The sequence below is a fragment of the Haliotis cracherodii genome, unplaced genomic scaffold, assembly GCF_022045235.1.
Source record: "Haliotis cracherodii isolate W230 unplaced genomic scaffold, xgHalCrac1.p SCAF_6, whole genome shotgun sequence".
Lineage (NCBI taxonomy): Eukaryota > Metazoa > Mollusca > Gastropoda > Lepetellida > Haliotidae > Haliotis > Haliotis cracherodii.
In genome coordinates, this window is record NW_027266319.1 from 33,705,459 (window position 1) to 33,718,719 (window position 13,261).

General features: G+C 46.9%; 3 protein-coding genes across 4 annotated transcripts; all 3 read left to right on the plus strand.

Annotated features, from left to right (window-relative positions):
• Window positions 1-1,730: 1,730 nt before the first annotated feature.
• On the plus strand, window positions 1,731-3,079 carry LOC139445847 (uncharacterized). 2 transcript variants are annotated; one of them, XM_071227078.1, is made up of 3 exons: window positions 1,731-2,237; window positions 2,336-2,568; window positions 2,932-3,079. In XM_071227078.1, the coding sequence occupies exons 1-3, from the start codon at window positions 1,762-1,764 to the stop codon at window positions 2,940-2,942; spliced, it is 720 nt and encodes a 239-aa protein (XP_071083179.1). In that variant the 5' UTR covers window positions 1,731-1,761; the 3' UTR covers window positions 2,943-3,079. The 2 variants fall into 2 exon arrangements, with proteins under 2 accessions (XP_071083179.1, XP_071083178.1); XM_071227077.1 differs by having other exon boundaries at window positions 2,336-3,079.
• Window positions 3,080-4,640: 1,561 nt separating this feature from the next.
• Window positions 4,641-5,243, plus strand: LOC139444590 (uncharacterized). Its single transcript, XM_071225489.1, has one exon. It carries the CDS (start codon window positions 4,641-4,643, stop codon window positions 5,241-5,243), a length of 603 nt encoding a protein of 200 aa, XP_071081590.1.
• Window positions 5,244-7,134: 1,891 nt separating this feature from the next.
• On the plus strand, window positions 7,135-9,910 carry LOC139445419 (uncharacterized). The gene has a single exon (XM_071226560.1). It carries the CDS (start codon window positions 7,167-7,169, stop codon window positions 9,864-9,866), a length of 2,700 nt encoding a protein of 899 aa, XP_071082661.1. The 5' UTR covers window positions 7,135-7,166; the 3' UTR covers window positions 9,867-9,910.
• The last annotated feature ends 3,351 nt before the right edge of the window (window positions 9,911-13,261 follow it).

Below are 13,261 nucleotides of genomic sequence, written 5' to 3' on the forward strand. Positions count from 1 at the left end.
CCCTTCTCCATCAACCCCCTGTGGACACGTTGTTTGAACTGAAAGGCCTGATCCAATGCCGTGTCCTACCCCCGAAACGACTCTACCATCCGCTACTGCCTTACAGATCGGGCGGCAAACTGCTCTGTCCTTTGTGCCGTACGTGTGCCGATACCCGGTCAGACTCCCCCTGCGAGCACACGGACGAAGAGAGGTCATGGGTGGGGACGTACGCCACCGTAGAACTCCAGGAAGCCGTGAAGAAGTATGACTACCGGGTGCTTCAGATCTACGACGTTTGGCATTTTGACACCTTTGCACAGCATGACCCCGACACCCAGCAAGTGGGACTCTTTGACACTTACATCGATCGACATTTCAAGGAGAAGCTCGAAGCCAGCGGATACCCCGAAGGATGTACGGATCACGACGCTTACATCCAGGAGATCTACGACAAAGAAGGCATTCGGTTGGACAAGGACCGCATCGAAAAAAATCCAGGACGCCGCACGATTGCCAAGATGCAACTGAATTCGCTCTGGGGCAAGTTTGGGCAACGGGTAGACTACAGTCAGAACGTCTATATGAACGATCCTGCACAGTACTTTGCCTTGTGGATGGATGACCGCAATACCATCGAGGATGTGACCGTTGTCAACGAACACATGGTGGATGTGACCTATACCCAGCGGAAAGAATTCCAAACCCCTCATTCTCATTTCAATGTCGCCATCGCTGCTTGGGTCACCGCCCAAGCACGTCTCAAGCTGTACGAGACCCTTGCCCTGGTGGGCCGCAGGGTCTTGTACTTTGACACGGACAGCGTCATTTACATTCATCGACCCCACGACGCGAATCCAGAGCTGGGTCATTCGTTGGGTGAGTTTACGGATGAACTGGACGGAAACACCATCAAGACGTTTGTGTCAGGAGGTCCCAAAAACTATGGCTATGAGTTAATGAACCCCAGACCCGATGGAACGCGCACGACCTGCAAAGTGCGAGGGTTCACTTTGAATTACCGAACCAACGCCATCTCAACTTTGACACCATGAAAGGACTGATACTGGGACAACGGTCTGGGAAAGAGGAGGAAGAGAAAATCAGTTTGGATTACCCTCATCAGATCATTCGAAAAGGACCTCGGCACGAAAACGCACTCGTGACCCGCCCCACCCGAAAAGACTATCGTACCGTGTACGACAAGCGACGTGTCGTCTACGACGAAACCACAGGCCTACCTGTAGACACGCTCCCCTTTGGGTACAGAGACGACTTTCTATAATTTTTTTCATGACAAGGGGATCGAAACTGAATCGACATGAACCCCTTACAGAAAAAAAAAACGGATCGAAATCGGACCAATCCGAAGCCTGGGTTGTCGACCAATCAGAGACCGTGCTCGAGCCATGGTGGGCTCTGATTGGTCGAACCGAGGTTGTGCTTTCTCTCTCACGCTACAAGCCTAACCCTATGGAAAAGAAACACAAGGGTCGGTCCAGTTTGGAAAAATGGAGACTCAGACCAGACACCGGAACGGACCAATCAGAAAGCAGGACCTCCGTGGCTTTTAATACGCCCGATGCTCTCCGGTCATCATTTTTCACTGAACGGACCAAGCAACCACATCGCCCCCCTCTGATTGATGTTCCTCACGTTGTGTTGGTTGTTGGCGTTTTATCTGGAAGAAACACGTGTTTGGAGAGACTACCATCAAGTGTTGACACACCTCCGTGAAGACTTGGAAAGAAACAACAACGAACAGAACATCCGGACAACATCATGTCGAAACGGTTGAATGACAAGACACGAAGCGACATGAGTGGCCAAGGAAGCAGTGGAGATGGGAACGGTGACATGACTGCTGAACTGTGGGGTGAAGTGTACGACTTGCTGTGTTTAAAGATGAAGACCGACGACGCGTACGCCAAGTTACGTGCGAAGGGCGACAACCTGATGTGCGAACAGATACGTTCAAAGATGAGGAAGCTGACTGAACCCGAGAAAGGCACATCGAAGAAGACGATAAAGAAGATCCAGAAGAAAAAGACAAGCAAGCCCACAGTCGTTGTGGTCCCCACAGCAGCAGCAACACCCACCACCACCACCACCACCACCACCACAGCAGCAACAGCAACAACGGCTGCAGCGACCACAGACATCGAAACGATGGGGACATCCTTTTTGAAACCTGCAACGCCTGCAAAAAGACGATCACGGAAGAAATTATCTCTGAAGATCTCTCCTCAAGAACAGCTGTAAGTACCCTTGCTCTTCTTTGTCTCAGTCATTCTTGATGTGATTCATATTCATGACCTATTCCTATGATAAATGGACTCTGTCCTATGATTGACAGGACCCCTGATGTCAGTTCAGTCCAGGGCGTGCTAGAACAGTGGTGGGAACAAACCCCTCGGGAGCCCACCTATTCACCGAATGCCCCTGCTGTGACGATGGCGACGGGTGACCGTGAGGATCATGAAGCGCTCAAGCTGGCCACTCTCCCTTCCATGGATCTGGACACGCTCCCCCTGCTTGAGGCTTCTTGGTCACCAACATCCCCGGAAGATGTTCATGTCTACTCCTCAGGTACGCCCCTGGTTTGCGACGATAATGAAGATGATGATGATGTTGATGACAACGACGTTGACCTGGATCCTTATGGAGAAGCTCAACTCACTCCCCTACAACGCGGATGTCATATTTGCCGACACAACAACATGTTAAGATACATCAGTTGCAACAGCGGGCAAGTGATGTGTCATACCTGTGGTCTGGAGCTCATAGACTGTACTTGTAGTATGTTGACCTATGACCGCATAATGACACATGATGACATGCCTATCACATCTGCTGAGGATCACATCTTATGGTGATCCTCCTCTTCACTCGAAGAACTTGTCAACACGTAAGCTGCAACCGTGATCAAGTGATGTGTCATGTCTGTTTCAGGGAGACCATAGACTGTACGTGTTGAACGGATGGACCTCTCACAGGGTTGAGGGAGGACCACCTCTTATGGGCTTGAAGATGGAAGAGGAAAACGTTGTCGCGTTATTGTTGTTGTTGTTGTGGTTGTTGTAGGGACATGCAAAGCACTCCCTCCTCCATTGACTTTTCGTATTTCCATTGTATCTGGTTGTGATTGGTTTTTTTCATGATTAAACAGTGATTGATTGAACTGACTCTTTGTGTCTTGATTGATCTCAACTCCAATAGAGTGCCGAACCGAGGGTAGAGGTTGAGTTGAGATGTCGTTGACGTTGTCTGTCCGTCTGTCTGTCTGTGCATCTGTCATGTCAGTGCACACCCAAGTGTAAAATTAAAATAAAAAATAGATAAAAGAGAAAGGCCATGCTTGAAAGATCAGCTGCCTGGTGTCGGTCATTCCAGTACGCATCGATCCCCACACCCCCTCCCCGTGTACCATGTCATGTCATGGATCGTGTCACGAATCATGCCGTGTGTCCGTCAACCCAAACACAGGATGACGTCACGTGATGAGGTGAAGGAGGTGGAGGAGGTGGAAGCTAAGGTCATGACCTTCCGTGGAAGGGAGTAGGGTGGAGAGTTTCATAAAAGCAGGCGAACCCTCAGACCTTCTTTCAGTGAAGTCACCGTCATCATGGAGCAAAGACGTTCTATGAATGCCATGTCATCCTCCCGAGATGTCGTCACCGATTCCGAGTGGGTGTCTGAAAAGGCGAGAGAACAAGAAGCGAGAAAACATTCCCTCTTTAGGGACGACACGTGGCGACTCAGTGACATTCTGGAGGGACCTTTTCCTTCTTACACCCTGTGTCATCCTTCTCATCCTCACTATGATTCATTTCAAGAACGTCTGAGATCTTTTAAAACGTGGCCTCAACAGATGACCCAGACCCCGTATGACATGGCCATGGCTGGCTATTTCTATCCAGGACAAGGTGACTGTGTGACCTGTTATTGCTGCGGTGTGGCACTCCGCCAATGGGAAGCCACAGACCAACCCTGGAAAGAACATCTGAAGCACGCCAAAGTGCCCTGCGAATACTTGTGTGTGTTTTGTCCTGATGGAGAAGTGAACGAAAAATACAGACGTTTGGTGTCCCAAGAAGCACGGAAGAGAAGAGTCGAGTGTCTTGTTCACCCCAAGTGACAACGTTTCTTTTTTCAAAGTGTACAGACGTTCATACCCCCAGTGTTCACAAAAGTCACAGGGACGCCCCCCTCATCCTGTGACTTTTTGTTTTGTGGTGTTGGTTCATGTGAGCGAGGGGATTAAATTTTGTTTTAAAACCCCATAGTCGTGTTCTGTGGTCTGTAGGATGAAGAAAAACAAAACAGGATCGAAATGCACACCCCGATAAAAAAAAACCGGATCGAAATCGGACCAATCCGAAGCCTGGGTTGTCGACCAATCAGAGACCGTGCTCGGGTCATGCGGGACTCTGAATGGTCGAACCGGGGTTGTGCTTTCTCTCCCATGGTAAAATCCATTCCCTATGGAAAAGAAACACAGGGGTCGGTCCGTTTTGGAAAACCGAGGTGCAGACCAGGCCCCGAAACGAACCAATCGGGGGCGCGGCCTGGGGAACCAATCAGGAGGGTGGGTGTCAGTGACTCTCCTATAAAAAACAAAACAAGAGCGAAGCCACTCACACACACACACACTGCATTCTATGAAACCCATCATGCCAGCTCGATACAGTTGTATGAAGTGCCAGACCGACAGTCACAGTTACCTGTACTGCCCTGAAGTGACATGCCTCGAGTGTGGCACTCAAGGTCACCGTCACTATGTCTGTCCGAAGATGAACAGTCAAGAGAAGCAGGAGAATCGGAACCTGGGTCCCTGTTACAACTGTGAAGCCATGGGTCATTTCGCTGCAGATTGCCCAGAACCCAGTCGAAAGAAGACTTCCCATCGCCTGGACCACTGTTACAACTGTCAAGCCCTGGGTCATTTCGCTGCAGATTGCCCAGAACCCAGTCGAAAGAAAACGTCAGCAACACCGTCCACGTCGACACCCGTGACACCCGTGGCACCCGTGACACCCGTGACACAAGTGGTTCATCTCATCGAAGACGTGCACGTCGATGTCCTCGACCTAAAAGAATGCCTCGCACAACTCCGGGCGGACATCACACCTCTTGTAGAGAAAAGAAAACGGACCAGAAGCCTCTCAAGAAAGCACGCTTCAAAGCGCCGACGACACCTTCAGTCCGAGGATGAGATGGAAGTAGAGGATGAAGAAGAGAGATCATCTGAACAAAGTGACTAACGCATGGGGCCATGCTACCCCACTGTTTTTTTACCAGTGTCCCATCGTTTGCAGTTTTTCCAGTGTTCCAGTGTTCCAGTGTTCCTGACGTTTCCAGTTTCCAGTTTCCAGTTTGTTTTCCAACGGCCCTTTTCAGGGCCACCCATCTCTCCCGAAAGACAACTTTCCTCCTTTGCTTTGACGACCCTCCCACCCACACCATGAACCCGTCTCCTCCTCCTTTCCTCCCTCCCTCCCTCCCTCCCTCAATTCACCACCACCACCACCACCACCACCACCACCCTCCCTCCCTCCCTCCCTCCACCACCGCCACCCCCTGGAGGCGCGCGCCACCGGACACGGAAGCGCCACCCTCTTGGAGGCGCGCGCCTCCGGACACGGAAGCGACGCCCTCTTGGAGGCGCGCGACTCCGGACACGGAAGCGACGCCCTCTTGGAGGCGCACGCCACCGGACACGGAAGCGACGCCCTCTTGGAGGCGCACGCCACCGGAAACGGAAGCGATGCCACCTTGGAGGCGCACGCGCAGAGTCCCATCATGCACTGCGCAGGTCACGTGACCGGAAGTGACGTCACAGAGGATGTGCCGCCATCTTGGTTCCATAATCCGGAGTGGTTCCATAATCCTGAGGTGGTTCTACACCGAGGTACTTAACTACTTATAAATATATGAACAGTTCCCTGCGAGATATGTAATGGCGCAGAACGTGGTGTGTGCATGTCAGATGTCTCACGTATGACCATGTATGATTTATTCAACATGATACACGAAGACTAAACTCGAACTGACGAATCACAAAGTGAACTACTCCTTTTCCAAACCATGCACGACCCGTGAAGATCCGGGGTAGAATAAAAGTCTTCAGCAACCCATGCTTGCCGTAAAACGCGACTATGCTTGTCGTAAGAGGCGACTAACGGTATCGGGTGGTCAGGCACACTGACTTGGTTGATGCATGTCATCAATCCCAATTGCGTGGATCGATGCTTATGATATCAATCACTGGATTGTCTGGTCCAGACCGATTATAAACAGACCTCCGTCATATAGCAGGGATATTGCTGAATGCGGCGTAAAACAACCAACCAACAAAATCATGCACCTGCGCATGCAAATTTAGCATGTTTCAACAACGCTGTGGCATCGGTGTTAATCTATCGATCTTGTGTACAGTGGTATACACTTTCCCGCCAAACATGTGCCGACCTATATTCCACTCTACCAGTCACCCACAGCATGTCGACCGTGTCATGTATTTAACCAGTCATATCACTTGGTTAGAACGTGCATAAAATCTTTGTGAAGGCGAGCATACGCTCTCTTCGGAGGTATGCAGGTCAATATTCCTCCCCCAGGCGAGGACTGTGGACAGTATGCCCATACGAGTTACCGGTCTTCAGTGGTTAACCGCCGTTCACAGAGTTACCTGTGCGGTCTCTTCGTATCGAAAGAAGCGCAGAGATATTCTAAAACCACTTCCCGTCTGTCATGGATAAAGATAGAACGACAGAAATAGACTGGTTTTCCGGTTATTTTAAAACGAGGTTGGATGTATTTGAGCGATATTTACCAGGTGTTGATACTGTTGTCAATGGCTGGATTATTTGTTTAACGTACATGTGTCTCCATCATATTTGATTTAATATTTCATAGATGTGGAAAATAATTATATATGAAAACAATATGTGCATAGATTACGTACTTGAGCATAACAGACATAAATAATGCCAAGAACCAGTTAATACAGAAACCACGAGTCGTACTCACAAACGCAACGATTACAACAGGTTATAAAATTAGCCTATTCGGAGTATTGCACCACGAGAAGAAAACACTGCCTGAATACTATAAAACAGATCGCATCAAGTGATAATTCAGTTGAGTAACTGGCTGAGGCCTTGCCCGTGTTGTGAATAGCCGTTATGGTGCTAAAATCGTCAAAACACGGAGTATACTCCGGGAACACTCTGCGGGCGTCCAACTCACTTTACAACCGACAGTACCGCACTCACAGCTCAATTGTGAGGCGATATGTCGGAGGAACAGAGAAGAAAAAACTCCAAATTCAAAAGTTGATTGAAAACTTCGATATTCCAGATTTCGATGTTGAATTCTCGCTCAACAAAAGAGAACGGTGGGTTTTACCTGAAGTCATCAGAAAATACATCCAGTCCGGCGATTCGCCTGAAGACACCACAAAAACAGATTTAATTTTGAGGCATAAGTTGAAGCGACAAGCTAATTGTGTTGCTTACTACTCAGATACAGGACACATAAAGCGGCTTGTTCCGAAAGTGGGACGATATTTTGATGGTAAAACGGCAACAAATTACAAAACGCGCCTAACTAAAGGGAAGAGAGGTAAGAAGACAGTGACCGACACTGATGAAACACTTCAACCCGATAGTGATGAATCAACAGTCAGATATGAGATATTCTGCCCCTGTTCCCCGAGAAGCTCCATTGTTCATAATCCGAAGTACATCAAGCCAGAAGGCAGAGACAGTGCCAGCGCCACTGTGAATGGAGGGAAGAAAAACAAGCGACGATCTCGTCTAACTTCACGAGATGTGAACGAGATGTTAGATGACAGGAGCGAGGACTTTGATTTTCTGAGTGCAGACGACTCCGATACTGGAGACGTGATTTCAAGCGGACATTTTACATTGAGGGACTTTATAAAACCTGAAAGGAAAACAAAGAGGAAGTCTCGCACTCGGCGACCGAGCCACGAAGACGACGACAGTGAGTGTAAGATACGTCGCATTGTGTTTGTTGATAAAGATGTGTCGTCTGCTCGCTCAGAGACAGCAGGGGATGAAACATTTTCTCAGGGTGAGAATTCCCCTTCAGTCAGCCTCAAAGACCCAACAATTGTCATTCCTGTAGCTGTAAAAGTTGATTCAAATGAGGCTGCTTTTGATAACCTGCAAACTGTGTATGGTCGGCGTTATATGGAGGCAAAGTGTGAACCTCGCAAGTTTAGTATTGACATGACTGACAAACTTAGAGATCATGTTAGAACGTCGACATTCTTCAGGGACGTGACGTCATCATCGTTGGATCTCCATGGTTACCTTTCATTTACAGAGGTTGAAGTCTGTAGGGATGATGCCACTCTGAGTGTCTACCACGTTGCCTTGAACATTGCTTCTCACATGAACTCTATGAAACTCGAGACGATTATGGATATGGAGACCTACACACTGGCACAGCTTGAGGACAGGTGCCTGTCTTACGTCGATACTCTCCCAAGTGATGCTTTCGTGAAGCGTGACGCCTTTAACGCTTGGGAAACTCCATTCATGACATTTCAGCTTGTAAATGAGGGGAGGAGGTGGAACATGAACTGTATCCACCCGCACGAGTTCTCTGACAACGTCTACAGTCTACAGGGAACCTACAGAGAAGCTGCAGAAATTGACTGTCCTCCCGACGTCTGCGGTATCTGCTATGATGACATAAAGGTTTCCACTGAAAGTACTGACACACGTTCCCCCGCAACTAGTCTTGACGCCTGTGGTCACTGGTTCTGTGATAGTTGTTGGAGGCAACATTTGGTCAGCAAACTGCGATCTGGACCTTGTGCCTTGACGTGCCCTGAGTATGGCTGCAGTGTAGAGGCAGACTTCCCCACTCTTCTTTCCTTCCTTCACATCGGGGACATCAAGAAACACATCGAGAGGCAGACGAGTGAGAAGATCAACTGCTCCGCTCAGGCAAAGTGGTGTCCCAAACCTCAGTGTGGACGGGCCATTCTGGCAGAAGGACTTCCTATCAGAAACAGAAGTATTCCCGTAGTGTGTTCCTGTGGCACAGATCTCTGCTTTGCCTGCATGAAGAACGCCCACTGGCCTGCTACATGTGCCCAGGCCAAGCAGTTCCGGGAGAAGGTGATTGCTCTGAAGGACTATGTCACCCTTGCCAAGGATGCCTTCCTTGATCCCCTTCCTGATGCTGTTGCTGTGAGTGGTAAGAGCTGCCCAAAGTGCAAGCGTTTCATCGAGAAGATATCTGGATGTCCAAACATGTCCTGTCCTTGTGGTTCTACGTTTTGCTGGATTTGTTCGAAGGCCACAAAGCCCTACGAACGTCACGAGTGCGTTGTTGAAGCGCAGAAAAATATTTTAGTTGAGGAGTATGTATATTACCCCACGGGGTTCAAAAGAACGCGTTTCTACAGCACTGCATTGAAGCACCGTCAACAACGACTAACATGCAACATGTTCAAACATCACTCCCGTACAGGAGTCCTATCCAAACGCCTTGCTGCTGACGTATTCTCCCACAAGAAACTAAGAAATCAGATCCGAGATTATTCTCAAGATGACCAGCCATTATTTAGACTAGCTGATAACTTCCTGAGGCGCACGTTCAGTGTCAAACTTGAACTTCATCACGTGATCGAAAATGTTGCCATAGCAATGGATAACATGTTGCCAGGAAGTCAGCCCAATGGCCTCATGCAAACCCTGACAAGAATGGAGGCGTGTGCAGCAACCATCGAAGCCACATTAGAAACGGGACCGTCGCTCTCCAACTCCGTGTTGGTAGATAAACTCTTGATTTGTCAGAAGAATGCCCGTTTCAATATCGCCCGTGTCGCACAGTTGATGAAGTAATCCAGTTGCAGAGTCCCTGTTTCATCTTTATAAAACTCTGGTTAACCCGAAGTCTTGTGGTATCTAAGAGTGTGAATATTAAACTATGATCTCAAGCTACACTGAAGCTTTGAAATATTAATTCTTCACGATTAATATTTGAATATATTAATGATGCACTGAAACGGTTTTAGTAGTAGGACGTTTTACATCATCAGAGACGTGAACAATTTTACATTTGTACATCATGCAGAGTTGCGTTCCAGAAACCTGAAATTGTAGGTTCGAATCTCAGATTCGCCCTGATTATGTGTCTGGGTTTGCCAGCGCCATACCAGTGCTCGTGGGTTTCACAGAGCTGGTAAACGTCTGAGACCTGCAAACCTGAAATTGTGTGTTCGAATCTCAGATTCGCCCTGATTATGTGTCTGGGTTTGTCAGCACCTAACCGTGCTCGTTGGTTTCACCGAAGAGGTAAACGTCTGAGACCTGCATCACTTCGGGCTTTCCTCCCACATTAAGCTGACACGCCGTGATATAACTGGAATAATGTTAAAAGCGGCGTTAAACCCAAATCAATCCCTCACTCCATAAGATTATAAAAACCTGCATGACTTCGGGATTTCCTCCCACATAAAGCAGCTGACACACTGTGATATAACTGAAATATTGTTCAAAGCTTCTGAAATCAGAACGTGCTCACATTCGCCACATCTGAGCAAAACATGGATTTTACAGACGCTTCAGGCATTTAATATGCTTAATAGTGTCAGTATTTGATTGCTCATTATTGTTATTCATGAACAAACAGCCAAATAAATCGTTATAAGTTTACATTATGTGTCTATCCTCTTTCAACTACGCCCTACCCAAATTATCATATTCATTATAAAATCTTACATAATGACCCACGGTGGGTCTTAGGCCACAATACATTCTAGTCCCGATTCGTGTCGTAAGGGGCGATTAAAATGTGCGATTTATTATGATCTTATGTCGATTTTAGTCAAGTTCAATGTCATTTTTAGCAATATTCCAGTAATAAGCATTGCTTCAAACATCGGTCTCATGCAGGGAATCGAACTCGGACCTTCGGCGTAGAGATCGAACTCTTAACCGTGAAGATCCGGGGTAGAAAAGGTCTTCAGCAATCCATGCTTGCCGTAAAAGGCGACTATGTTTGTCGTAAAAAGCGACTATGTTTGTCGTAAAAGGCGACTATGTTTGTCGTAAAAGGCGACTAACAGAATCAGATGGTCAGGTTCGCTGACTTGGTTGATGCATGTCATTGAATCCCATATGCGTGGATCGATGCTCGTGATATCAGGTACAGACTCGATTATTTACAGGCCGCCGTCATATAGCTGGAATATTGCTGAGTACGGCGTTAACCAACAAGCCACAAAAACTCGTAACCGCGAGACATGAAATAGGAACAGGTGATTTCAATGTGTGACTGATGGTTATGGTTCTTCAATCAACTGGTCTGGCCGGTCGAGGTAGTCGCAAAATGCTTTCATTCACATACTCTGTCATTTGAATCAGGTTGTGTTTTAGAGAACTGTTAAATGTTTACCCAGTGTCTTATATTCCAATTTGGGAACACTTACCAAGATGTGTGTAAATTTAGGGTCGGGAAACGATCTCTGAGGACAACCCAACAAATCCCTGGACACACTCATACATTTTAAGGGGCGGTCGGGTAGCCTAGTGGTTAAAGCGTTAGCTCGTCACGCCGATTCGATTCCCGACATGGGTACAATGTGTGAAGCCCATTTCCCTCTGTGATATTGCTGGAATATTGCTAAATGCGGCGTAAAACCATCCTCACTCACTCACTCATTTTAACAGCTTTGATCTACATTCAATCAGTATCGTAGTTATAATTCTGCTGTAATCGGTATTATTTTTGTACTTTGTAAAAATCTGTTGAGATACTAAACCTAAGTGCAATCCCTGACCATTAAACATCTAAACATGTTTAGGGTCTAGGATCTCAATGTAGGAAAGACCCGTTTTGTACCACCTGTGCAACGCCGATTGTTGACCTTACACGTGTTATTTTTTCAAGTCACCAGTATCTTAGCTTTGTAAATAATCGAATCTAGACCAGACAATCCAGTGAGTAACATCATGAGCAATTGGGATACGATAACATGCATCAACCAAGTCTGCGAGCATGACCACCCGATCCCGTCAGTCGCTTCTTACGACAAGCATAGTCTCCTTTCACGACAAGCATAGTCGTCTTTTACGGCAAGCATATGTTGCTGAAGACCTATTCTACCCCGGATCTTCACGGGTCTTGTTTATTGGCTCATTATGATGTTAATATTGCGCCAAGTTCGTTGTTAGTCTTCGTGGTACAATTGTTACGCAACTGCCTATGAATCTGATGTGCATGTTCTAATTTCAATGTTATATTGTATTATCCATAAATATCTAATCTATATTTGACTTAATGAATTGATTTAAACATGTTTAGGCTCGAAACATGCGATTTCAATGGCAGAGCACCATAGAGTGGTAGTACAATTTTCAATGGCAGTATCAAATACAAAATATGCTGTCAGTGGTGATATAAAACAGTTCAGTTATAATAATATTCACCTATAGGCAACAGTGATCAAACTTCCGAGATAGACTTAGGCTGGACACCAGGGTGAAAAGTGATCTTCACACGAAAGCTTGTCTTCAATGTGAGATGAAATGTGAGTTGACAAGCACGAGGCCGCTTCACGTATATAGTCTATAACGCTTGACATCCATCCATGCTTTCAAGAAGTTTAAAAATAAACCGAGCCTATAAATATAATAATTTCCTCGCAACTGATTACATAAAGTAGTACTACATTCCTGACAACTAATCATTGTCCAAATACAATGCAATGAACTTCTACTGAATCTCCCAAATACGTCGTTAGGTACATGTACTTACATTATGTGAATCTTTCCTCTTTCAATTACGCCCTGCCAAAGTGACATGCAAGTATTAAATAGTCTTACATTATGATCCACGGGGGTGGGGGCTATGGGTGGGGTCGTGATGTTCCAGAGCAGGATACATTCCCATCTTCCCGAGGCAAGGGAGTTAACTGACTATAAAAGTCCAATTTCCACCCTTGCCGAACTAGGCTGGTATCATGGAGTTACATTTTGGCTGGACTAACGAGTCTCTGCATAGTCCAATCAAAATCGCGCACCGAAATACAAATCCAGTTCGTAGAGTGTCATGCAGATTTCGGTCGACTGCAGGATTTGCAAAGCATGCGCACCGCTAACTCGCAGTCAACAGATATTTTCTAAATCTCTTCATGTTTTTAATCAAGTTGCTCACGTGATTTGATGCACTTCGCGATGTAAGACTCGTTATATCACAATATAGACCTTGATTATCGATCAGATCGTCTTGACTG

Coding starts and splice junctions, on each gene's coding strand:
- LOC139445419 (XM_071226560.1), top strand. CDS start 7,167: ATGGTGCTAAAATCGTCAAAACACGGAGTATACTCCGGGAACACTCTG.
- LOC139444590 (XM_071225489.1), top strand. CDS start 4,641: ATGAAACCCATCATGCCAGCTCGATACAGTTGTATGAAGTGCCAGACC.
- LOC139445847 (XM_071227077.1), top strand. CDS start 1,762: ATGTCGAAACGGTTGAATGACAAGACACGAAGCGACATGAGTGGCCAA. Junction 2,238..2,335: donor ATCTCTCCTCAAGAACAGCT/GTAAGTACCCTT, acceptor TATGATTGACAG/GACCCCTGATGTCAGTTCAG.